A 24,074-nucleotide genomic window follows, 5' to 3' on the forward strand; every position below is an offset into this window, starting at 1 on the left:
GCCTGCTATCAAACAAACAGCTTCAGTGATTCTGAACATCAGCCCGGACCATATTTGGAGGTGGCTCTCAAGGCCAAAGGGCTCACTGAAACCCACTAACCGGTGAAGAGTGGATTCCTGAATAAAGTAAAGTATCGACAAGCTTCTGCCGCCACAACAGAGATAAAATAAGATAAGATATAGGAGGAGAATCAGGCTATTCGGCCCATCGATTCTGCTCCACCATTCAATCGAATGGCTGCCAATTAGTTCCTTTCTTCATAAAGTATGAAAAGATGAACGTAAGACATCATTCATGACTATCATAGAAATAACAGCACAACAAAAAAAAATTATAATTTATTTGGTTTGGTTTACAATACATTGCACACATACTGTTTTTGAATTTAACGCAGAATTACGATTTTGTGAATTACGATTTTGTTTTTAGGCAGACACGATTTTTTTTCCCTGCATTATTATTTCTCACTAATGGTGAGTTCAATTCCTGACAAAATACAGCAGGGGTTAAACACAATCTTTCTGTTAAAAAGCAGCAGGTTCACACATGCCATCCTTTCCTGGTTCAGCTCCCTGCCTGAGCAGCAATAAGGGAACGTGGAGGGTAACTTTATTCAACAAATTATTATACTTTTAAAAAAAGTATGCTTAGTTTCAACTTCATGGCATTCAGAGAAAAAAAAACAAAGGGTTCAGCAGAGGGGGGAGGGAATCCACAGTTTCCTTCCTCTTTAAAAAAAATACAAAATGTAATCAGGGTTCAGTGCTGAACAACGTTCTCTGTATTCAGTTTTGGGACTCTTTCCAAGATAGAATTTCTGGCAATACCCTCGTGAAATAGACTAATTGTTATAAAAACACCTCAAGATTCTCTGGCTGAGGGTGAGAAGCAGATGTTCAAACTGTTGAAATTTGTGAGTGACATTAAAAAAAAAAATCTTGATGCACAGAACTGGCAGTTGGGTAAGTAAAAGCAAAAAAGTCTCTAAGTCAATTAAGAGGTGGTTAGCTGCTGTAATAGCAAGCAGGGTCCGTGAGTTTTGCTGGATGAATGAGCCAAGGAGGGCTGATTGTACTTCCCTATCTACGTGTATCTTGAGTTCCAGCATTTACGTTGGAGAATGCAAACTTGAATGAATAAGGACAAAGCAGGAGCAAGTGTCTGAAACGCGACAGCTAACTTTATAGACAGTGCAAGGAAAACATCCCATCAGCTTCGATGCAGAACCACAACGTTCCTTCCAAATACACCAAAGCTGGAGATTAGCATCTCATGTAGATGTATTTATTCAAGAAAAGGGGAAAAATTAATCTCTACTTATTCACCATCACCCAGTCGATTAGTTCTTTCCCTTCGTCTATTTTCCAGACTTCAAAGAAGGATTTCATTTTCTTCCTACAAGAAATAATAATAACAGGGTGACAGATTGTACATGTGGCATTAAGATTTGGCTGTAATTTATCTGACAAACACAACTGAAGTGTTAAGAAGATTTTTGTGACTAATTATACGTCTTTCTTTGAAGCCATAGTTTAAATCCCACCGTGATGTGGGAACAAAGTTCCGATTGTCTTAGTAATGACAACAGATAAAAATCCATATGTAGAATAAATATAAACAGTTTTAACCCATCTAAATGTTTGTGAATAAAAATACATATTTCTAAACAAATATTTGATAGTCCTCACTCTCCACTGATTTTTCTTCACAAGGATTGAACACCTTCATTCTGCCAAAGCTGTTAACGTGGCTTTATGATCACCTGCAGGTACAGTCTTTACTCAGTTAGTAGGAAGCATCTAGAAGTCAGAGGTGAATGAAGTGATAAAAAAAACCACACAAATTTCAGCTAACAGACAAGGGTGCATGTGGTCCACTCCCGCATCGATTTCTTATGTTCATACAGTCATACCATTTACATCATTTTAAAAATTCATTTACAGGATGTGGCCGTTGTTGGCATTTATTGTCCACTCCTAACTGCCCTTGAGGTTGTGGTGTTGGGAGCTGCCTTCTTGAGCTGCTGCAGTCCCTGTGATGTAGGTGCACCTACAGTACTGTTAGGGAGAGTGTTAAGGATTTTGCTCCAGCCACAGCGAGGGAACAGCAATATATTTCCAAGTTAGGATGGTGAGCGGCTTGGAGAAGTCCTTCTAGGCAGTGGTATTCCCATTTGTCTGCTGCCCTTGTCCTTCTAGATGGCAGCAGTCGTGGGTTTGAAAGATAACATCTAAGAATCCTTGGTGAATGACTTTACTGTATCTTGTAGATGCTGACATTGTTTGTCGATAGTGGAGGAATGAATATTTGCGGATGGGATGCCAATCAAATGGGCTGCTTTGTCACGTCAAGCTTCTTGAGTGCTGTTGGACCTGAACTCATCCAGGCAGGTGAAGAGTGTTCCATCACACCCCTCACTTGTGCCTTGCAGATAGTGGACAGGCTTTGGGGAGTCAGGAGGTGAGTTACTTGCTGTAGAATTCCGAGTCCCTGGTAGCCACAGTATTTATACGTCCAGGTCAGCCCCCAAACTTTCCAACGCTCTGCTGGACTTCAGATGTAACTGAGACAGGTTACTTAACAATGGAACCTACCGGAAAGCAGATGAGGTATGACCGTGACACATCTCTGCAGTTTCCAGGATTTCCTAGGCTACCTTGTGGAGACAGAATCGCCACCTGTTCCTTTGAGGCAAATATCAATGGGTGGCCAAACTGGCCTGAGGAATGCCCTCTGCTGGCAATTCCCACATTCAGGGACAGGGATACTGGAGTCAGACTCACCCAGTGAGATGAAGAACACTAACCAGCTGGAAGTGGGAGCCACCTAAGGAAATCCAAATTCCAGAAGAATAGTACTTCTTTTAAAAAAAATTTACTGTTACACAATGCAGAAACGTTCACAGTGCAGAGAAGCATACAAGGCAGAGCTGGGGGAAACAACTAGACAGTATTTTCCTCCGCTAATGGTGGACAAGTGTCTGGAGTTTGGGCTGTACTGAGCAGGTGAGCACTTGAGATACACCGGAAATTGTGTTCGAGTCTGCCTGCCTTACGCAAATTAGGTGCCCTACCACTAACACCAATATATTGCTGGATGGTATCAGCAGGCATGTTCTATATTTCAGGAACAGTGGGGAGAATTCCCCCATCCCGCTGTGCTGCTATTGGGGTGAAGTGAGCCGAGAGACTCCAGCAGCGGCCAATTCGCAATGAGTGTTCAGGTCTCCGCGTCTCTCCCAGTGTCACCGTCAGTGAACTGCTGCCCAACAAGTCCACCACCTCATTGTAATATAGTTTAAGTCTGATTAGCTGGCCCGGGACTGGAGACGCAGCCTGCTTGGGGGAGGCTGGGAGGTGGGAAATCAAGTTCACACTGAGGAGAGACCATGGGCCATGGGGGGGGTTCAAGGCTGATCCAGGCATGTTTGGAGGATCAGCGATCAGACCATGAAGGAGTTGGAGAGCCAGTGATGCAGGGGTCGTGGGGCTGGCCGGCAATCGGGAGGCCAACAGACAGGGACCACTGCGCATCTGCCAATCACCACAATGACAGATCGGTGCATGCGCAGTGGCCCACTCAGCGCTATGCTGCTGGCCTCCCCAGCGGGAAAAGACCCCGCACTCTGGATTCAGGAGTGAATGATGCTTGTGCACTCTTTAGTGCAGAGTATGGGAAATTCATTTTGAAACCCCCGCTGAAAAAAAACAGCACAACTTACTCCAGTTTTTACATGAATTTGACACTTAGAAACTTTTGGGGGAGAATGCCACCCACTAACTCTAATGTTGGGTACAAAATGTGATCATGGGCTGGACAGTTTTAATCCTCTTAATAATCACCCTCATGTTTCAGGGGCATTTTACCCAGACTGCTCTCAGGACTGAGATCACTAGATCTTTGTTATTTAAGTTATAAAGGAATATGGAGCAAGGAATAGAATCATTGAAAGTGTAGAAAGAGGCCCCTTGTCTTAGCCAGCCAAAAAAATCATACACTCAACCTAGTCCCATTTTGCAGCATTTGGCTATAGCCCTGCATTTTACAACACTTCAGGTACACTCACAGACACTTTTTAAATGAGTTGAGGGTTTCTGTCTCTACCCTTTCGGATAGGGAGTTCCAGATCCCCACAACCCTCTGAGTAAAATGTTTTTCTTCATCTCTTTAATCCTTCTACCAATCACTTGAAACCTATGCCCCAGTCACTGATTTCTCTGCTAAAGTAAATAGGCCCTTCATAATTTTATACATCACAATCAAATCTCCCGTCAGACTCCTCTGTTCCAAGACCAAAACAGCCTATCCAATCATTCCTCGTAGCTTCACTTTTCCAGTCCTGATAATATCCTTGTAAATCACCTCTGCACCCTCTCCAATGCAATACATCCTTTCTGTAATGAGGTGACCAGAACTACACACATTTCACAAGTTTTGCCCTAACTAACGTTTTATTCAGTTCCTGCATATCCTCCCTGTTCTTATATTCTGTGCTGCAGCCAATAAATGAAAAGCTTTCGTATGTTTTCTTAACCCACCTTATTGACCTGAACTGCTACCTTTAGGGATCTGTGGATATTCACTGCAAGGTCCCTCACTTCCTCTATATCTCTCAGTAACCTCCCACTTATTGTATAATCCTTTGAATCATAGAAACCCTACAAAAAGGGCAGCATGCGCAAGTTGGGCCGAAGGGCCTGTTTTCATGCTGTAAATCTCTATGACTGCGACTCTATGACTATGCAGAAGGAAGCCATTCGACCCAATCAACCTGCACCCACAACACCCAGGCTCTAACCCGCAACCCCATGCATCTATCCTGCTAGTCCCCCTGACACTAAGGGGAAACTTGGCATGCCCAATCCACCTAACCTGCACATCTTTGGACTGAGAGAGAAAACCAGAGCACTCGGAGTAAACCCATGTAGACACGGGGAGAACATTCTGACAAGCAGGCACCTAGTATTAAGCCCTGTAGAACTCCACTGGAAACAGCCTTCCAGTCACAAAAACATCTATCAACAATTATGCTTTGTTTCCTGTCACTGAGCCAATTTTATATCCAGCTTGCTACGTTGCCCTGAATCCCATAGGCTTTTTTTTTTAAACCAGCCTGCCATGTGGGGCCTTGTCAAAAGCCTTGCTCAAATCCAACTGCACTGCCCTCATCAATCCTCCTCATTATCTCCTCAAAAAAAAGCAATGAAATTAGTCAGACACGACCTTCTACTAATAAAGATGAAAGCAAATACTGAAAAGTCATCCAGACTCAAAACATTAGCTCTGTTCTCTCCACAGGTGCTTGCAGAATTGTTGAGATTTTCCAGCATTTTTTGTTTTTCTTCCATTAACAAATCCATGCTGACAGTCTCTGATACTCTGGACTTTTCTAAGTGACTGTTTATCCTGTCCCTTAAAAATGATTCCAATAATTTATCCACCACCCAGGTCAGACTGGTTGGCCTGTTATTACTTGGTCTGTCGCTCACTCCCTTTTTAAACAAAGGTAAAACGTTAGCAGACTGTCCGGTTCTCCCATCACTCCTCCAGATGGAAAATGACGGTCAAATCCTCTGTTAATTCCTCTCTGCTTTCTTTGAGCATCCTGCTGTAGATCATCTGGCTCTGGACCAGGATATTCCAGCCGGTCACGTCCATGATCCTCTGATCCTGCTGCAGTGAACGGAGATTTGACGGAGGGCCAAATTCTCCTTTCTCGCTTGCAGTGGCAGCGGAGTGAATGGCTGGAAAATCCCGACCTGGTGGTTTATCCGCATTCAAGAAATTGAGATGCTGCTCAGCCACGTTCTTCTTGGGTGGGTGAGCAAGCTCGAGGGGCTGAATGTCCTACTCCTGACCCAATTCCTTACTTTTCCATCACGTTGCTGATAAATTTCTAACAGTAACATTGCCAGTATCAGTGCGATCCACATGTTGAAAACAGTAGACTAACTCATTTTGAAAAATCCCATACATGTGTTTTTAATCAGTTAAGTTAAAATGTGACAAGCAAAGGCAAAGGTTGTACAGCTTGCTAATGATAAAGGATGAAGCATCTAAAATTATGAACTCTTTCAGAGCTCAGGTTATTATTCTTTTTTTGAAATGAAGGGGAGGGAAAAAAAATACAGTTTGGGAAATATATGAGAAGCTTTGCAAGGTCTCTGGAGTAGAAACAAAGTGATCATCAGTGAAGTGTTTCCACTCCGAAAATGATCTACTCAAGGCCTAAAGTTAATTAGTTTCTTTTACAGTCTCACTGGAAATCTTGCGTGTGTGAATATTATTGAGCTCACAGAACCTGGCACTTTGTGGAGCAAATGAATACACATGGAAAGAGCAAGCTGTTGGCTACCTCACAAGACACAACGTTTAGGAGATTGGAGTGCAAAAGCAACAAGATGAATTGAACAGGATCACAATAACAGTAGCAGGGTAGCCTCAAAAGTGTCTCACACCAAAGGAGCTGGTTCCATGGACATTTCACAGGATTGAAGTATATCCAAAGGTGAATGGTTAACCTTTATGTTTTTGTTTACATGTGAGCAGGGGACTTACTTTAGCAGGACATGCTCTCAAAAGCAGCCAGTGTTTGCACACCCTGTACTGAGAAGAGCATTTGAAGCCACCCATTAAAAGCAAGCAGTCAAATTCAAAATTTATTCCAAAAGGGAGTCATAAAATAATTCATGAGCATTGCAGGCATGAATGTGTTGTGTAACCCCCCACATCAGCGTTGAAATCCACATCAATTCTGTTTACATTATGCTTTTTTCTCCTGAGGCATAATGATGTCTTTCAATTTTCCCAGGGATATTAAGAGCGATGGCTAATGTGTGCAACCGACCCTTCTGGAAAGCAATGCAATTAGGTCCCTGTTGCTGGAAACTGGTCATGATGTGGGTATGCCGGCGTTGGACTGGCGTAAACACAGTAAAAAGTCTGATAACACCAGGTTTTAGTCCAACCGATTTATTTCATTATAGACTCACAAGCTTTCGGGTTAGTCCCTTTGTCAGGTGAATGGAGAGTTCTGGCCTCAGACAGAGCATATAAAGCACAGACAGTTTAGAGATTACTGATTAGAATGCGAATCCTTACACCTAACCTGCTGTTCAAGACCTGAAGTGCTGACAATGTGAGTGGAAGGAGCACTGATCACAGGTTACAGAGATGTGTATTGTCTCCAGACTGTACAGTAAGTGAGGTTTTGCAAACCCAGGCAAGTCACGGGGGTTACAGATAGTGCGACATGAACCCAAGATCCCTGTTGAGACCGTCCTCATTCCGCACACGAGGACGGTCTCAACAGGGATCTTGGGTTCATGTCGCACTATCTGTAACCCCCGTGACTTGCCTGGGTTTGCAAAACCTCACTTACTGTACTGTCTGGAGACAATACACATCTCTGTAACCTGTGATCAGTGCTCCTTCCACTCACATTGTCAGCCACTTCAGGTCTTGAACAGCAGGTTAGGTGTAAGGATTCGCATTCTAATCAGTAATCTCTAAACTGTCTGTGCTTTATATGCTCTGTCTGAGGCCAGAACTCTCCATTCACCTGACGAAGGGACTAACCCGAAAGCTTGTGAGTCTATTATCAAATAAATCGGTTGGACTAAAACCTGGTGTTGTCAGACTTTCTGCTGGAAACTGGCACAGAAAACTGGAGGTGATGTCCTGCAGCAGCTACATAAAGGAGTTCTCCTGCCAGCTACATTGAAACTGGTGGCTGATGAGGGTGAGTTGCCAAATATGAAGGACACAAAACACTTTGCCCACCAGAAAGAATTTAATGGCACAAAAGTTCAAAATGGGTGCACCACAGGGTGCTTTTTCTCCCCTTGGTTGTTGAGTGGCAAAATGGAACTACCTGTATAAGGTGGGGGTAGGGAGCGCTGTCCTATAATTGCTCTGCAAGATGAAACTGGAGATAATCTTTCAAGTTGAACTGAAATTTAGCTGTACCAAAGAAAGCAAATTGTGGCTACGAAAAGAGCTGTTTCATCAGGCAATTACCAGCAGAGTGCCACTGGTGTCATTGTCGAGGCTGTTAATGTTTACAAGGTGTTGGGGCCAAAAACAAAGCTATCCAAGTTAGCAAATGACACCAAACTGAGGTGGTGGGGAGGAAATCCAACAGTAGAAAACAAGCAAAATCAAATGGATCTGTACGAACTGGCAAGGAGGACCAATGGCAAATAAAAATGGGAAGTTACGTGTTAAAAATATTCTTCTGCCATTTGCCCTAAAGCTCTTGCATTTAATTCTATAGCCATGTTTTCCTTAACCCTCAACTAATCCAGTCTGTTTTCAACATGCCACACACCACTGTTGTCAAATCACCATAAAACATCCCCAATTTAATCAAGTTTTAATTTACATTGAGAGGTTTTTTTATTTGATTATTGTTGCATGTATTAGTATACAGTGAAAAGTACACTACACAAAGCATACTGTTCATAGAGAAGGAAATGAGAGAGTGCAGAATATAGCATTACAATCATAGCTAGGATGTAGCAAAAGATCAACTTAATGCAAGGTAGGTCCATTCAAAAGTCTGACAGCCGCAGGGAAGAAGCTGTTCTTAAGTCGGTTGGTACGTGACCTCAGACTTTTTGGAAGCATGTCCAGGGTACTTGGAGTCCTTAGAGTTCCTCAAAATGGACAATTGCCTAATGAATCTACATTGCACCCTCTCTACAGGTTCAACATCTTTCTTGTTGAACAGAGCACAAAACTGCACAAAGTATTCGAATTGTGGTCTTAGTAAGGTTTTGTAGACTTGCCATTATATTTTATATCCCTTGCCATAAAATCCAGTACCTTTTATGGCCCCATCCACCCAAGGTATGTCTTTACGAGCTTAAATTCCCAAATCCCTTTGCTCCTTCATATTACTCAGCTCTCCCTATTCAAAGTATGACGAGTATATTTTTATTTAACTCTTTTAAAAACAGAATGCATCACGTCATTTACTGACAACAAATGCCATCTGCTTTGGTTATTTACTATGCTGTCTGTGTTAGGGTTGCTTGTCTGCTAATTTGGACACCACTCCCTTGCACCTTATTATCCAAACACACTCAACAGACATCATCACAAGACAAAACTCCACAGGACATCACTCCCTACTCCCAAACACTTTGAGAAAGTGTCTTAACTTGGACTCTCCGATTCCTCCTCTCTAACCAGATGGGCCACTTCTGCTCCTTTTTCTCATGAATCGTGCTCACCTTTCCCAGTGGGGCTGCTGGTTAGCAATCCCTTTGGCCCCTCCCACCTATGTGCCACCTGTCCTTCCTAATTGAGCGGCAAACATGGAGGCAGCCTACTAATTGCCCACCTCCTGTAAAGTTAATCTGGTAGATGCGATAGTGAAGCGGGGGGGGGCTTGGGCCCGGAAATGGCTCTAATGTCTGGCAATTCTTCAACTGGCAGAAATTAAGCCAATTGAAAGTAAAAGGGGATTGCTTGTGGGAGCTAGTAGCACAAAGTTAGTTCCTAAATACGTGAGGAGACTATTTCACTGATGCTTAACTACAATTGTGCGTGAAGGGTTTAATCTATGGCTTTGTTTGATTTTAGTTAGGAAATATGATAGGGAATCGATAGAAACAACACTGTTAAATAATGGAGGTTTATTCTATGACAATAGTTTATTCAATCAGATTATATTCATACATACACGGGAGAGTTTTTCCACCAGCTGATTTCCTTGGTGGATTGCTCCATGACACTATATATTGGTTATATCCTTATATCCAAACATACCGCAATCAAAGATTATTTGGCATCCAGTACTTCTGTTGCTAATGTCTTGGCTACCACCCAAAAGAGGAATCTTGAAAATTGTCATTCTGTTAAGCCTCCATTTGGAAATGGATTATGAGAGAAAATTGTGCCAGAATAAGAAACTGGATCTCTCAACAAATCAAATCTTTGATGATTTAGAAAATTCACTAGATCGTGGGTAAAACTGCTTTCCACCATTCGGTTGATGGAACTTCAACATCCATCTACTCAATAAGGAATGGAGCTAGTATTCTGGTATACAGCTAGTATTTCTGCAAATTCATATTCTCACCTTTTTGAGGATGCAGCCCTCAATCATATGAAGCAGCAATTAATGAACTCAACTGACTTTAGCTGCGTGGGTGAACAGTTTAAAACAAAATGAATATTTTATATTTTAACATCATGTGTTGACACTTGCAAGGACAATACATGTTTTACAGAGTTGGCAGTCACCCAGTCTTCCAGTTTATGTAATAACGTCAATGCGGATCACTTGGAAGGTGGGAATACACTCAGGGTGGTTTAATATATTCGATAGTTGCCTTAAACAGGTTCTGTAGCTAAGAACATGTTATCAGAAACGTTTCATGTTAGGACTCACATCATGGCAAAATGAAGTGAAGTGTTTGCAATATTATTGTACACTTCACTCTCACATCTCTTACCTTGCCGTCAAATACATAATCAGCTACTTGTAGATGGATACAGTTTGTGGCCAAAGAAATGCAAATTCAAATTATTTTCAGACACGGCAAATTTAAATAAGATAGGACATGTTTGGAAAAAAATGCCAAGAATTCCTAGGGGATCAAATTGAGAATACTCAGTGAGCTACGACTGTGAAGCGTTATTTACTTCCATCATGATCATCAATAAACCAACTTCTTTAGTTGGTACGAAACAAATTACAAAACTGCTTCATTTTAAAATGTTGTTTTGTCCAAAAGCACTGATGCAGTTTACCGAGAGTTTAATACCTTTAATACTTTCCAGCAGATTATTACTTAGCAGCTGTCAATGACAGCAGCATATCACACTGCATGACTGATCTATGCATTTTGAATACAGCGTATCTCTCAGAAAATAACTTTTTTTTGGTGAATATTGATTTTCATCCCTTGTCACAGAAAGGTGAGCTCATCACTCAACCTAGGGTGGAACAGAGGTTGCTCCTGTTGTCATCCTTAGATTCAAAGGAGAGCATTTTTGTATCAACTCCCAACAAAATAACAGGGAGACTGGAGAGTGGTGTAGTACAGGTGACTTCTATAGGTTCACCTCAGTGTTTATAGGGTGACATCTAAACAAGCTTGAAACCCACTGTATTGATCAACTTACGTGTGACTCGCCATTCTGAGTAATATGAAACCTTTTCAAATCCACAATACAATTCTCATCAATATCTTGGGAATGTTTGGCTGGAGTATGAACTTTCCACTTGAAAGTGTAAGAAATTCCTAGTAGCCTTGTGAGCACAGCCATAAAACCTGGTTAGTTACAGAGAATCTGATTCACACTAGACATCTGATTCTTGTGGGATTCAAATTTCATCTTTACGAATGATATGACCTCCTCTCAATTTGGGAACTCCAAAGTAGAAGGAATAAAACCTGCAAGCTGTCTGTTTTTGTATTAACAATAGTGTGGGACAGTAACCAACCTTTTATCTTTATATCAACATCACTACAAGCAGATTCTGTAGGATATCTTGAAAGCATGGGAAAAATTCTCAGAGGTATACAGCATGCTGTCTTTCCCACCAAGGTTTTGGTGGTGATTCTTCAGCAGTAAGGAAGAAATAAAGTCCAACTAGTTCACCAGATCCATGTCTTTAAAAAAACGCATGGAGTTGCAGGATGTAGCTGATCCCTCCTTTCAAGATGAAGAAAACCAGTCCAGATCACTAACCAACTGAGAATGAGCTGTCTGTTCTTGCTCAGTCCGAAAACCTTAGACATGTTGAATGCAAATTTGACCCTTTGGGTGAGGGGTACTGAATAATTCATAAGTGTCAAACAGACTGTGGTACTTTCATGAGCAGAACAATCTGTCCATACAGCCTGCTATTGAGTGCTCTGCTTATACAACTTTTGCTTTGTTGTGAGCCTGTATTAACATCAGGTTTTTGATTTACCGTCCCTTTTTTGTTTCCCCGTCCCTTTTTTGTTTCCATGGACTGTTGTTTGTAGAATAGTACTCAGCTAGAAGATGCTCAATGATGCCAGCGTGAAAGAATCACAGTGAGAGTGCATTCAATTTCTAAAGCGACTACTTACTATGATGTGTAACAATTGTTCATTAGAGAGAACTGGCAGTGTTAGAGTGTGTGCAATAATGGGTTATGTAATGTAAAGGGAATGTTATTTTTTCAGTAAGAGCTGCGTTTGAGCAGCTTTAGCGGTGAAGACCTTTTGGCCTCATTTGGATGGTACAGTTGTGATTTTTCATATAAATAAGAGACCCTCGAACAAAAATAGATTAACTAAATTCCTACGCTGGAAACAGAAGCATATTTACACATTTTGCCAATGCAACATTTAATCAATTTATTCAAACTGCATTAAATAATAACTGCAGGGGCCTAATCGCCACATATATCTGAAACATCCTTAAACTTACTGAACGCTGTCAATACTAACAGGATATTCTTCCAAACTGTGAGCCACTGAATAACTCTTCCGTACAGAATCGCATTCATGCCTAACATGAGGGGCCATTATTACACAAGAGCAGAAACATGATGCAACTTCAACATTGTATATTAATTGCCATTAGGAGGAACACTGAAAATTTAGCTTCTAATTAAACATATGTGGATAATCGGGCTTCACAATCTAGCAGACATTCACATGAAATATTAATTACAGAAAACGATGGTGTTTTCTGAATTTACTAGGCCTTCGGGTAAATATTATCTTAACTATCATCATGATACAACTGGGAAAAGGATAAGTTGCAGATGACCATAGACTGCCCTCCCCTTTGAGGGGGAGAGCTGACGGGAGATCTTTTAACCTGAGGATCACCATACCTCAGCCGAGGGGTAAGGTTGAGAAGGCCGGATCTTCACAATGATACAGACAAGACACCTTCAGTTACTATTAATCTATCAAGCAGATTTGATAAGATCACACTGGCCCGTTTTCTGGAGTGGGACATCTGGCAAAATGCCTCATTAGTTAGACTTTTACCCTCACTAAAAGATAGAAAAGACTGAAGATATATATACCAGCCGACTCAAGAACAGCTTCTTCTCTGCTGCCATCAGACTTTTGAATGGGCCTACCTCACATTAAGTTGATCTTTCTCTTTACCCCAGCTATGACTTTAACGCTACATTCTGCGCTCTCTCCTTTCCAACTCTATGAACAGTATGTTTTGTTTGTATAGTGCGCAAGGAACAATACTTTCCTGTGTATACTAATACATGCAACAGTAATCAAATCAAATCACCCTCTCAGATCAAAATTATTTTGCCCTCTAACTTGCAGAAGTGCAAGCTAATAAACTGGGGCAATGGGGCACTCAAGAACTTAGGAGAATAGTGAGACCAACAATCCATCTCCTTAGCTAATGAAATCTAAGCATTGTGAAAAGAAACAACAATGACGGAATTGGAGACTGAATTAAAGTCTAATCAGGCATGGAAGGAGCAATTGAGAGAGAAAAAATCAGAATGAGAGACGATAAAGAACGAGGGATGTGAAAGTGAAATTAAAATGTACATTTTAAACTAAAAACATTTCTAACATGATTTTACTCTCAGCATGTAGGAGACAGCACTGTTTAAACATTCCTTTTCTGGGCTGGTGAAGTTGAGTGGCATTGCATGAAGAGCTAATTAAAAACCACGTTAAAAAGATGCTTTTGCTGTTAGGCAGCTATCATAATTTTGTGCTGCAGTTTAACTGGAAATGAATATGCACATGGAGACGCCACCAGGATATTCCCATTGTTGAACAGGCACCCACACCCAGCACGTCAGGAGGCTGGCGGCACCTTGGAGGCAGCAGAACAGGGAGCCATCAACACCGCCACTCAGTTACCTCAGCACTGAGGTAATATTTTGTAGCAACATACACAACCCATTAGACTGGCACTTCCATTTAAAAAAAAAGGCTGATGAGCATTAATTATCGCTTAACGTCCAGCAACAATATAGAGGATTCTGGAATTCAAAATCTGTATTATGATTGCTTGATTTACTCATGCCACAGGGCAGATGGAATACTTTTTTGATCACAAGGTTTGGAACAGTTTCAAAAGACCATCACAACTCAGCCACTTTAATACACACGAGCCAAAGCACCATTAACTCAGATCTGTCAACAATGGGGATATAGACTCCCACAGCACATATGGCCTATCAAGCCTGCACTGACAACAATCCCACCCTATCCCCGTAAGCCCACATATTTACCCTATGTGCCTGTGTGAAATGTCAGCAAAAATGAGCAAGCATGTCTCAAAATCCATCAAAGTATGAGAAGTGGAGGTTATCCTTCAGATTATGCACCTTAGTCCAAAATGTCTGGTTATTAGCGAAACATTCTTCCATTTCTTATCCCAAGCAGTCTGCTGTATCTTTGGTGAAATTGCTAATTTAGTGACCAATATTGCCAAATTATAGAACCACAAACCGATACCAGGCAAGGTGGACATATCAGGGAGAGCATGGAGGACATTGTAGCCCCTGGGTTGTCAAGGACATGGCATAACACTGCCCCCAGCACCCTGGTATTGCCAACCTGGGTGGGGGGGGGTCGATGCCAGTGATGGGACTGTGGTCTTGATGTCTGAGATGATGGATGGATGGATGGTGGCAGGGGCCAGGCCACCCAGATGCTCATGTGGGCAGAGGGGTGTGGGGTGCTGTCTGCAAGGGGTTGTAATGTTTGTGGGAAAGGGAGGGGGACCTTCAACTTTATTCTGAGATTGGGGCACTCTTTAAAAAGGGGTCTATGAGAAATCTATCCTTCTGGTGCCTTCAGATCCCACATATCCATTTTCTGGCAGGAATCTTCCCAAGCTGCAAGAAAATGATTAAGTGTGGGTGAACTGTGATGGATTGCACTGACCCATCCAATTGAATTCTCACTGCTTTTCCCTCCGGAGATGACACTGAGTCTTTTTTTTGAGAATTCTACCCATGATTATAAATTAGTCCATGTGAATATTATCAGAATAGCAATAATTACTGTGCAAATGTTTGACTTAAATATGTCCAGTAGCTGACTGCCAAGAACGTAGAATAATTTGAGATAATGCAAAATCATAGATCAGTGTTGACTACAAGCTTAGTCCTTTCTCTGCATAGACGAATGCTGATTTGGATTAAAAATATCTGATACTTGATTTTCTGCTTTGCATACAATTGACAAAGAGAATCTAAAACTGTGCTGGTTTTCAGACAGGTTTCTTTTTCCCTGAGATTCTGTTCAAATTCATTTACATATTGCCAATGCACAATCTGTCCTGTGCCAGTGCAAGTGGGCAGTGTTGTGGAATATCATGTTTTTGAAATGTAAATTCTTCCTTGTATGGAAGAATGACAACTTAATAAGGTTTGATTAACACAGCTCAAAAATGGGCTTATCACAAAAATTAGCTTTTTCAATTACCGTTGGCGAGTTATCTGGTTTTAAATAAATGAAAATAACTTTTTTAAAAATTACAGGACCATTTTCTGACAACGTTGAGACACAGGAGCCAGTTTCTTAATAAATTAGAAAAGTGTACACTGTAACGCCTCAAAATGCCAAATATTAGTGCTCATGTGGCCAAAAGGACCACCTTAATTTTTAGATCCTCTTCAAAAGCCAACGAATGAGTGAGAACTTCTTATGGGGATTAATTCACTCTGGTGGCATGACCAGTTTTGTGGACAGGCCCTGCATCCAGCACAATCTTTTGTAAACCGAGTGCAAAAGATGACAAACTCAAGTAGCACAGTATGCAATCATTGCTTGAAACTTCTGCAATCTTCTGCGCTGGTTAAGCTGATTTTGAGCAATCTGAGACACAAACCAATTGCCATCAAAACGGAGACTCCAGGCCCAGAAGTTCAATTAGAAGGAGAGACTACAAAAACTCTGAGTGGTTAATAGCAGATCAATAGATCAAATTATGAAGTATTTTGTTTCAAGGTTAGTTTGGAGAAACAACTTCCTTTAGTTGGAGATTTAATAACTAGGAGGCAAAAATTTATGAATACTAAAAAGGAGGGTGAGAGAAGGAGTATTATTTACTGCAAGACATTGTTGGGACTTGTAATATCCAATGAAAAACTATAGTGGAAGCAGAATTGATTACAGACAGCACAGTGGTTAGCACTGCTGCCTCACAGCACCAGGAACCCGGGTTCGATTCCCGGCTTGCGTCACTCTCTGTGCGGAGTCTGCACATTCTCCCCATGTCCATGTGGGTTTCCTCTGGATGCTCCGGTTTCCTCCCACATTCTAAAAGACATGCTGGTTAGATGCATTGGCCATGCTAAAATCTCCCTCAGTGTACCCGAACAGGCACTGGAGTGTGGTGACTAGGGGATTTTCACAGTAACTTCAAGCAGTGTTAATGTAAGCCTACTTGTGATACTAATAAATAAACTTTAAATGGGATTTGGAGGGAAACAGACATAAATGGACAGCTGTAAATGTAAAAGCAATTATATCAGCTATCATTCTAGCCCAGCCAAATATCTATTGAAACAAATTAAGTTCAAACTATTTAGTGTAACAAAAATCAGATACGTTTACTTATCGTCAGCATAATGCTGGCTGAACGGTGGTTTAATGGTAAACCGATGTAAAATCCCAATCACTAAACACTTGTGAGAGAATAATCAGGAAAGACGTCAGAAATGGCCACACATTCCAACATTAACTAAACTCAAGTGCTGAAAATTTGTAAGTTTGTCAAATGGATATGGGTGCATGTAATTTGGGAGCATTGTGCATGACAATTAAAAAGTAAAGATTTAAAATAATCTGCAAAAACCGCTTTGTGGATTTCTGCAAGCCATCTTCAACTTTCTTCGCTTCAAGTTTATCGTACCTCTTAGCGTCCATCAAGCCTTCCAACTCCTTGGATTTCTGAGCGGCTTTCTTCAGCACTTCCTCTGGGATACTTGCTAGCTTGGCAACATTCAGGCCATAGCTGCGATCGGCTGCTCCCTCCGTCAGCTGATAGAGGAAAGTGATCAATTCAGGTTGCAGTTCCTCCAAAGATTCTAGAGGATTAAAAGGGCAAGTGTCAATTAATCCTCTACTGGGCCAACAATTAAAGCAGATGGCTGGCATTAAAGGATGAACAGTTCTTATTCTGTCAGAAAATGTAAACATACATCACGTACAAAGTGCAGAATAAAAAGGTCCAATCCACCCTCTCCCCCACACGCTACCCCCCCGCCCCCCCAACCCCTGGGGCCACTGACACTACTTATGCAGACCTTGTCTGGTTAAGTTTATAAACATTTCCACTTACAATATGTTCAGACACATTGTACAATCTGAATGACCCTCGTTCTCGAGTTTCTTCATGGGATTTGTTTATGCGAATTTCTTTTTTGCGCAATGTGACACGTTACCTGCACAGTGGGTCTATTTAATTACCAAACACAATTTAACAGTTACATTTATCATACTGACTAGATTTATAAACAGGTGACAGGGGAGCAAAATTAAAACTGTCATGTAATTGGAAAGAAACTTTTGACTTAAACAGACCAGGAAGTAGCATCATTAAACACACATTACTGCCAACACATACTAGTCTGACTAGACCAGGCATAAATTCTTCGCCAGTATGTTGCCTCAATATGCTTGTCGACATCGTTTAAGGTGCAGGCAAACTCAGAAGACAAGACTGTCGTCAAAAATGTAGGAATTTTCAGTTTGTTTCCTTGAATTGACACCAGCTCATGAAGAAGGACCATTCACCCCACAAACTCATCTCTCCTATACCTTTACCCTTTGATTATATCATATCCCTAATATTTTTACTTCTCTTTTCCATCCAATAGATTGATTCCAAAATTCATTATTCAATTAAAAAAGCTCTCCCTATTTTAATTTTAAATTTGCTTTTCATTAATTTAAATGTCTCACTTTTTTGGATTATTTTGAAACGTTCACTTTTTCCACAGCATTTTATATTTTGAACCTAACAATGTTCACTGAACTGAACTGAACAAATAACTGTAAAGAGGATACTTCTTTCAAAACAATGAGGCACCTTCCTGTGACAAAAAGGTTGGATAAATTTGTTTTTTCCTCCTCAACACATTTCAGTTATCCTTATTTCGTGCCTCATGGTTGAATTCAGAGCTGGTCAGAATCAAAGGTTGGGGTTTTACGGGGTAACGCTAGTTTGATCCAACTGCCAGAATGTCATGGGCAGCCCTGCCTCAGCTGGTCATGGAAGCCCCGGCTGCATTTGATGGACATCAGGTAGGTAACTGTCTGCACTTGGGGCTTCCATCCCTTAAAGGAACAAGGATCATCCCTCCTGCCCCCATCCCATCCCAGTTTATCTTCCAATTCATTTAAATGACTCTTGCTTACTTTATGTAAACGGGTCAGAGTTAAATCTTACATCTTGAGGGAAGTCTTAGCAATTCCCAACCCCATTCTACACGGAAGGCAGAATAGTTAGCACTGCTGCCTCACGGTGGCAGGGACCCGCATTTGATTGCCAGCTTGGGTCACTGACTGTGTGAAGTTTGCACATTCTCCCCACATCTGCATGACCTTCCTCCGGGTGCTCCGGTTTCTTCCCACTGTCCGAAGATGTGCAAGTTAGGTGGATTGGCCATGCCAAATTGCCCCTTAGTGTCAAGGGGACTAGCTAGGATAAATGCGTGGGTTGTGGGGTTGGGGCCTCAGTGGGATTGTATTCAGTACAAACTTGATGGGCTGAATGGCCTCCTTCTGCACTGTGGGATTCTATGATTTCAAAACCCCCAGTAAACTATTACTAACCAGCATCCAAAAAATAACTGTTTCTCCATGTTTTGAAATTCCAGCATAGCCTCCACTTTTGTTATAATCTCAGTTGACGTTAAGACTGGTGGATTCCAGCATGGAATCCTGGTTCAAAATACTGTAACTTTTACCTTTCTTTTAGAAAACATGGAAAAATTGAGGCACAGGACCACTAATTAGTTTTAATAATAAGGAAAAATAAATTGTTAAACATGCAACAGTTGATTATGATACTTGACTCCTTTACTTTCCCCTGACCTTCACTACTATACACAGATATCAAGGTTAACACAGGTTACAAAGTATATCTTTGGCTATAATGGTCTCATAACACACAGTCCCTTTAAACACACAGGCTGGCTGTGGTCAGACACACTCCACTCCGAACCCAAGTGAATTTCTGTGGATTTTTCCTCGAACCTCCCCCAGATGATTCTTATACCGTGAGCCACCTTGTCTCAGCTTCCACATGATGAGTGATTTCAAATTTCACTTTCAAAAATACACACTTTCAAATCTTCTTTTAACCAATGCTTTCCCTCAGCTGCTGCCATAATTGATTCGCTTCCAGGTTTACACCTCTCCCTTCAGGATTTCCTTTGTCTTAATTCTTCGTAATTACTTTAACTATTCCCAGACTGTATTAAGATGGCACCAAACTTTTGATTTACCTCCGAAGTCTGCTTTTCCACTATAAATCTGGTTACTGCAGCTACTTCTTCAAATCAGAAAACTTTGGACCCGATTTTACCATTTTCATTCTAAGTGCTGAATCTGGGTGCAATTCAGATCCAACTTGCAAAACTTCTCAGGCACCCCCATACGCGCTTAGCCTGAAATAAAGATCGTGGGTCTGAATCACGCTGTGGGCAGGGCCTATCGCGCCTGAAGTGCTGCTGCTCCAATCGAAGCTTTGAACTGCGCATGCACAGTGAAAAAAGAAATTTGAAAAACGTGCCCGTCACATCACTTCTGGGTCGCAAAAAGCAGATAAAGGGCCTGGGAGCAATGGCCCCCACAGACATTGCCCCACCCCCACAACGTAACTGTCCCCCTTATCCACGCCCCTAGTTCCCCCTCCCTCTCCTCAGCTACTTAAACTGACTGCAACCTTCCACCCCTCCTTTCCCCATACCTGCAGAGTGGCAGCAGGGGACGGTCTGGCCTCCCTCCCCCCCCCCCCCTCCCAACCAGAGAACAATTAGGCTCCCCCCAACCCCCCCGCTCACTCCCACCAGAGAATGATCTGGCCTCCCTCCTCCCCCCCTCACCAGAGAATGATCTGATTCACCTCCTTCCATTCCCAGCCCCACCATCAATCTGAGTCAGAGAACCATTGGAAACTCCGAACTTGCCTCTTCAGAAACTGGAGCACCCAAAACAGACTTTTGCCGAGCATGTCTGTTTCGCACCGAGTCTGGACATGCAAACGCAGTGGTAAAGGGGGAAGTGCTGGCAAAGTTGGGCAGGGAGTCCATTAATTCAATTTAAATACATGCAAATGCATTTAAATTGCCATTGCACCCCTTTTGGGTGCAGTTCGGATCACAGCCATTTTTGGGTCTTGGTAAAGTGGGCATTTTGCAGATGCACATTGCGCTAATCGCCTCACACCTGACTTTATCAAGTTTTCACGCCTGAAAACAGACATGACACAATGATAAAATCGGGCCCTTTATCTGCTTTTCCCTTGAATTCTCTTGAACAGTGCCTTGTTCAACTTCTTGGTCTCTGTTCCCTTAACTTCTGTCTTCCCAAGTCATTCCTTCAGTCCCAATTCCCTAGTTACCTGGACTTTATATGGTTCTTTAAGAAGGCTGCCTTTTTGCAGCTGCCCAGCTTTTCTCCTGGCAGAATCAAAAGGTGTTCACTCCCCAGCTTCCCATCTTCAACTGCAATATATCCATCTAAAAACTAAACCTGAAAAGCCTTCCTACTTTAACGATGTCCCCAGTTGCTAAGCAATGACTTTTACTTCTCAAAATTTTTATTTACTTTTCACACCACAACCAAAGCACAATAAAAGCACAGTTGAATTGAAAGCAAAACCCTTGCACATACAAACACCTTTTTCTAGCATGAATCTAACTATAGCTTCACTCTTCCTTAACAGAAACACTACATTAAGCCCACTTAAAAGTAGCCCTTATTTCTATTACTTATCAATGCAATACAAATCTCTTAAAACTACCACAGTTTTTGTGACGCTCATACTTATGGTACTCTTTCTATTTATTTTCAAACTAGACATCTCCAGTCTCCACTTCTGCTGAAACATTTACCCCCTCTATTTCCACAAGGAGATTCCCTTTTTTGACTCTAATCAGTTACATCACAAATTAAATGGAATGAAGAGTTGTCTGGGCTACAAGGAGATTAAACAATTGGAAGATGGGAGTTTCTGAAACTGTTACTAATGCAAATAGATTAATAGATCATTTAACCTTCACTGGTTCCCAATTCAGCAAGTCCCCCATGGTCTTATGCTCCCCAATATCTGAAACAACCTCTGGTCTTACAACCAGAATACTACAGTGCAGAAGATGCCTTTCGGCCTCATGGAAGCAACCAGTTTTCCCACTAAACTGTACAGCCACACAACAGCTTGAAGGTACTGCCTCGTTCTGTTCTAAGTGCCCCACATATTGTGCAGCGCAAAAATAAAGTTAAAAAACTGACAGCGCAAACAACAAAAATTAAAATAAATATTGCCTTTAACCTTGCGGGACACCTGTGATCCTCCAGTTCTGGCTTCTTCTATATCCTTGATTTCCATTGCCTTTGTGCCTTCAGCTGTCTAGGCACTAAGCTCTGGAATTCCTTCTCTAAATCTCACTACCCCGTTTAAAGACATTTCTTAAAAGCTACTTCTGTGACCAATCTTTCAGTCTATTTTATCCAATGAATATTAATGGGAACATGATTACAAAATGAAATTTCTGCCAATTATTAAAAAAAAGTGTACTATTTGATGGGCAGCATAATCTTTTGTTACTGGTTTAAAATTAAGTCAACAAGCTATTGATATTGGATGACCATCCCTGAATTGTGGCATGAAACAAGTAGATTTTGTGCCCTAAGGATGTATTTACAGCAAATTAGTTTGATACCATTTCACTCCTTTCTCATTATTGTGACTGCACAGATTAACGGATTAATTTGTACAAATGCATTAGAAATCCATTACGGTCTGCTCCCCTTAATTAATGCTACACCGGTTTGGAAACCAGAACTACTTCAGCACGACAGCAACAACATTCGAGTTTTCTGTAATGCCTGTACAAATGTACAGGGCACGATCTTACCTGCCGTTCATGCCATGCTTCTGTTACTGCAAGGTCAGAGAATTTGGTAGCCACCAAATCTCTCAGTGAACAGCAGCGGGATGGGAAAATGCCACCAGTGTGAATGGTGATTACATTCCGGCCACAGTGTTATTGGTTATTTGTGGTTTCTTCATTTAATTAATAGAATCAAATCTGCTGCTTTCCGTAAGCAAGTATGTATCATGTTTCAGACATTCATGGAAGATGCAAGTTAAATGGCATTTCTGAAATTTGCACTTAGATCTCCTAAAATTATATCAAAGAAAATTTAGGAAAATTGTATCATTTTATCTTTGAGATCACAAATAGCTCTTCCATGGAGCAGGGAGGTTGTGGCCAAGTGCAATCATTTATAGAACATTCCGATGCTTGATGTTTGCACAGCATAGTATGGTTATACAAGGCACCAAGTCCATTTTCCTGAAATAATCTCAGTACACAATGTTCATTGTAGGCTGTCCTTCCACACTTTGCATCAATCAATAAATGGAAAGCAATTTTACATTTCACACATAGTGAGGACTACGAAGAGAATGCCTGCGGGCAAGGCATTCCAGCTGCATTTAAATACTACCTTAAAAGTCAGGACTGGGGGAAGATGAATGCCTTCCTGCACTGTGATGTCTTTTTAAAGCTCTGAGGGCTCAAAAGAAGTTGGCGGCAAAGAATTAATAGTTCCAGTTATCCTGATACCAGATGAGGCAAGCCACTAGCAATTTTACTGCCTTCAATCTTTCTCTTTTAATCAGAATTCCTTTTGCATAACTTCAGTTCTACTTCTTCTGTCTGAAGATAATTTACTGTGAAAACTTACTTACATGAAAGTGCCAGTGCGCTGAAAAGGATTGGGGCTCTTTTAATGTTTGTTGCAAAATGGGCAAAGCATAGCTGCCACCTGCCCACTGTTGCCATGGAGAAGTTTGTGCCTCATCTGCATCCACATGAGAAGATGTGTGCAGCAAACCAGCGCTCCAATGGAGTTCGCTCACTGGGGAGGGCAGGAAATTGGGCAACTTCTGCACGAGAACCAACGATGCACCTCCCCACTTTACAATGTTGTGAAGGGAGCTACTGGATCTCAAAATACAAAAAAAAATCCTGTATCCAGAGGACAATTATTTGCATGTTAACATGAATTCCTAACCGAAACAGGCAAACACTCTAACCATCGATCAAGAGGATGCGAGAATTGCCTATGTAAATATAGTGGTAAATGGCCTTGGCATTAGCCTTTTTGGGCCATTACTAGCTTGTGGCTACAGTTAAGATCAATCACATTATTTGTGAGGGATTGCTGATGGCATTCAGGCAAAGAGCATAAAATTAATTTTTAAGCACTCTTCACAATACTCTACCTGGGCTTCATCAAGGGGTGGGGAAAATTGTCAGACAAACCAGGCTTCTTGGAAAACAGACTTATTTTGAAAACTAAAAGCTAAGGTAGCTAAACAAGTGGCATCTGCAGCATGTCAAGGATCATTTCGGGGAGTGTTAAGATGCCACAGGGGGAGTCTACTGGAAGCATGTAGAGCAGGCAGATCTTGACCACTCCTGTGAAGGCATCACACTTCAATGTGCCACTGTATCTGAGACTTGGGGCTATATCCTGGCATTGACCACCATACTAGTTAGCCCCACTGCTTTCTGAGAATTTGTCTGGAAATTCTTTTGGCCAGGTCATCCTGGAGAGGATACATCTCTGCTTCTCCTCAAATCAGATCTCTGGTGAAAATCTTGGGAACTTGTTCTCCGTCCTGAGTCAAACTCACTTTTATAGTGACCTTCAGTGAGGTAGTATGGGCTGAGGTTAGAAACAGGAAAGGAGAGGTCACCCTGCTGGGAGTTTTCTATAGGCCTCTGTAAAGTTCAACAGATGTAGAGGAAAGGATTGCAAAGATGATTCTGGATAGGAGCGAAAGTAAAAAGGTAGTTGTTATGGAGGATTTTAACTACACAAATATTGACTGG

The 24,074-nt window shown here is 41.6% G+C and overlaps 1 protein-coding gene across 1 annotated transcript in view; it reads right to left on the reverse strand.

Moving 5' to 3' along the window:
- Positions 1–307: 307 nt before the first annotated feature.
- msh3 (mutS homolog 3 (E. coli)) overlaps positions 308–24,074 on the reverse strand; it is a 254,211-nt gene continuing 230,444 nt past the window's right edge. Inside the window, exons 23-24 of the mRNA XM_080189206.1 lie at positions 16,853–17,027; positions 308–1,396 (exon numbers count right to left, since the gene is read on the reverse strand). Coding sequence (XP_080045332.1) covers positions 1,315–1,396; positions 16,853–17,027 — 257 coding nt within the window. The 3' untranslated portion in view covers positions 308–1,314. The remainder of the gene's footprint in view (positions 1,397–16,852; positions 17,028–24,074) is intronic.

This window comes from Carcharhinus amblyrhynchos, chromosome 5 (genome assembly GCF_965287045.1).
Source record: "Carcharhinus amblyrhynchos chromosome 5, sCarAmb.v2.hapA, whole genome shotgun sequence".
In the NCBI taxonomy this organism is placed as follows: Eukaryota; Metazoa; Chordata; class Chondrichthyes; order Carcharhiniformes; family Carcharhinidae; genus Carcharhinus; species Carcharhinus amblyrhynchos.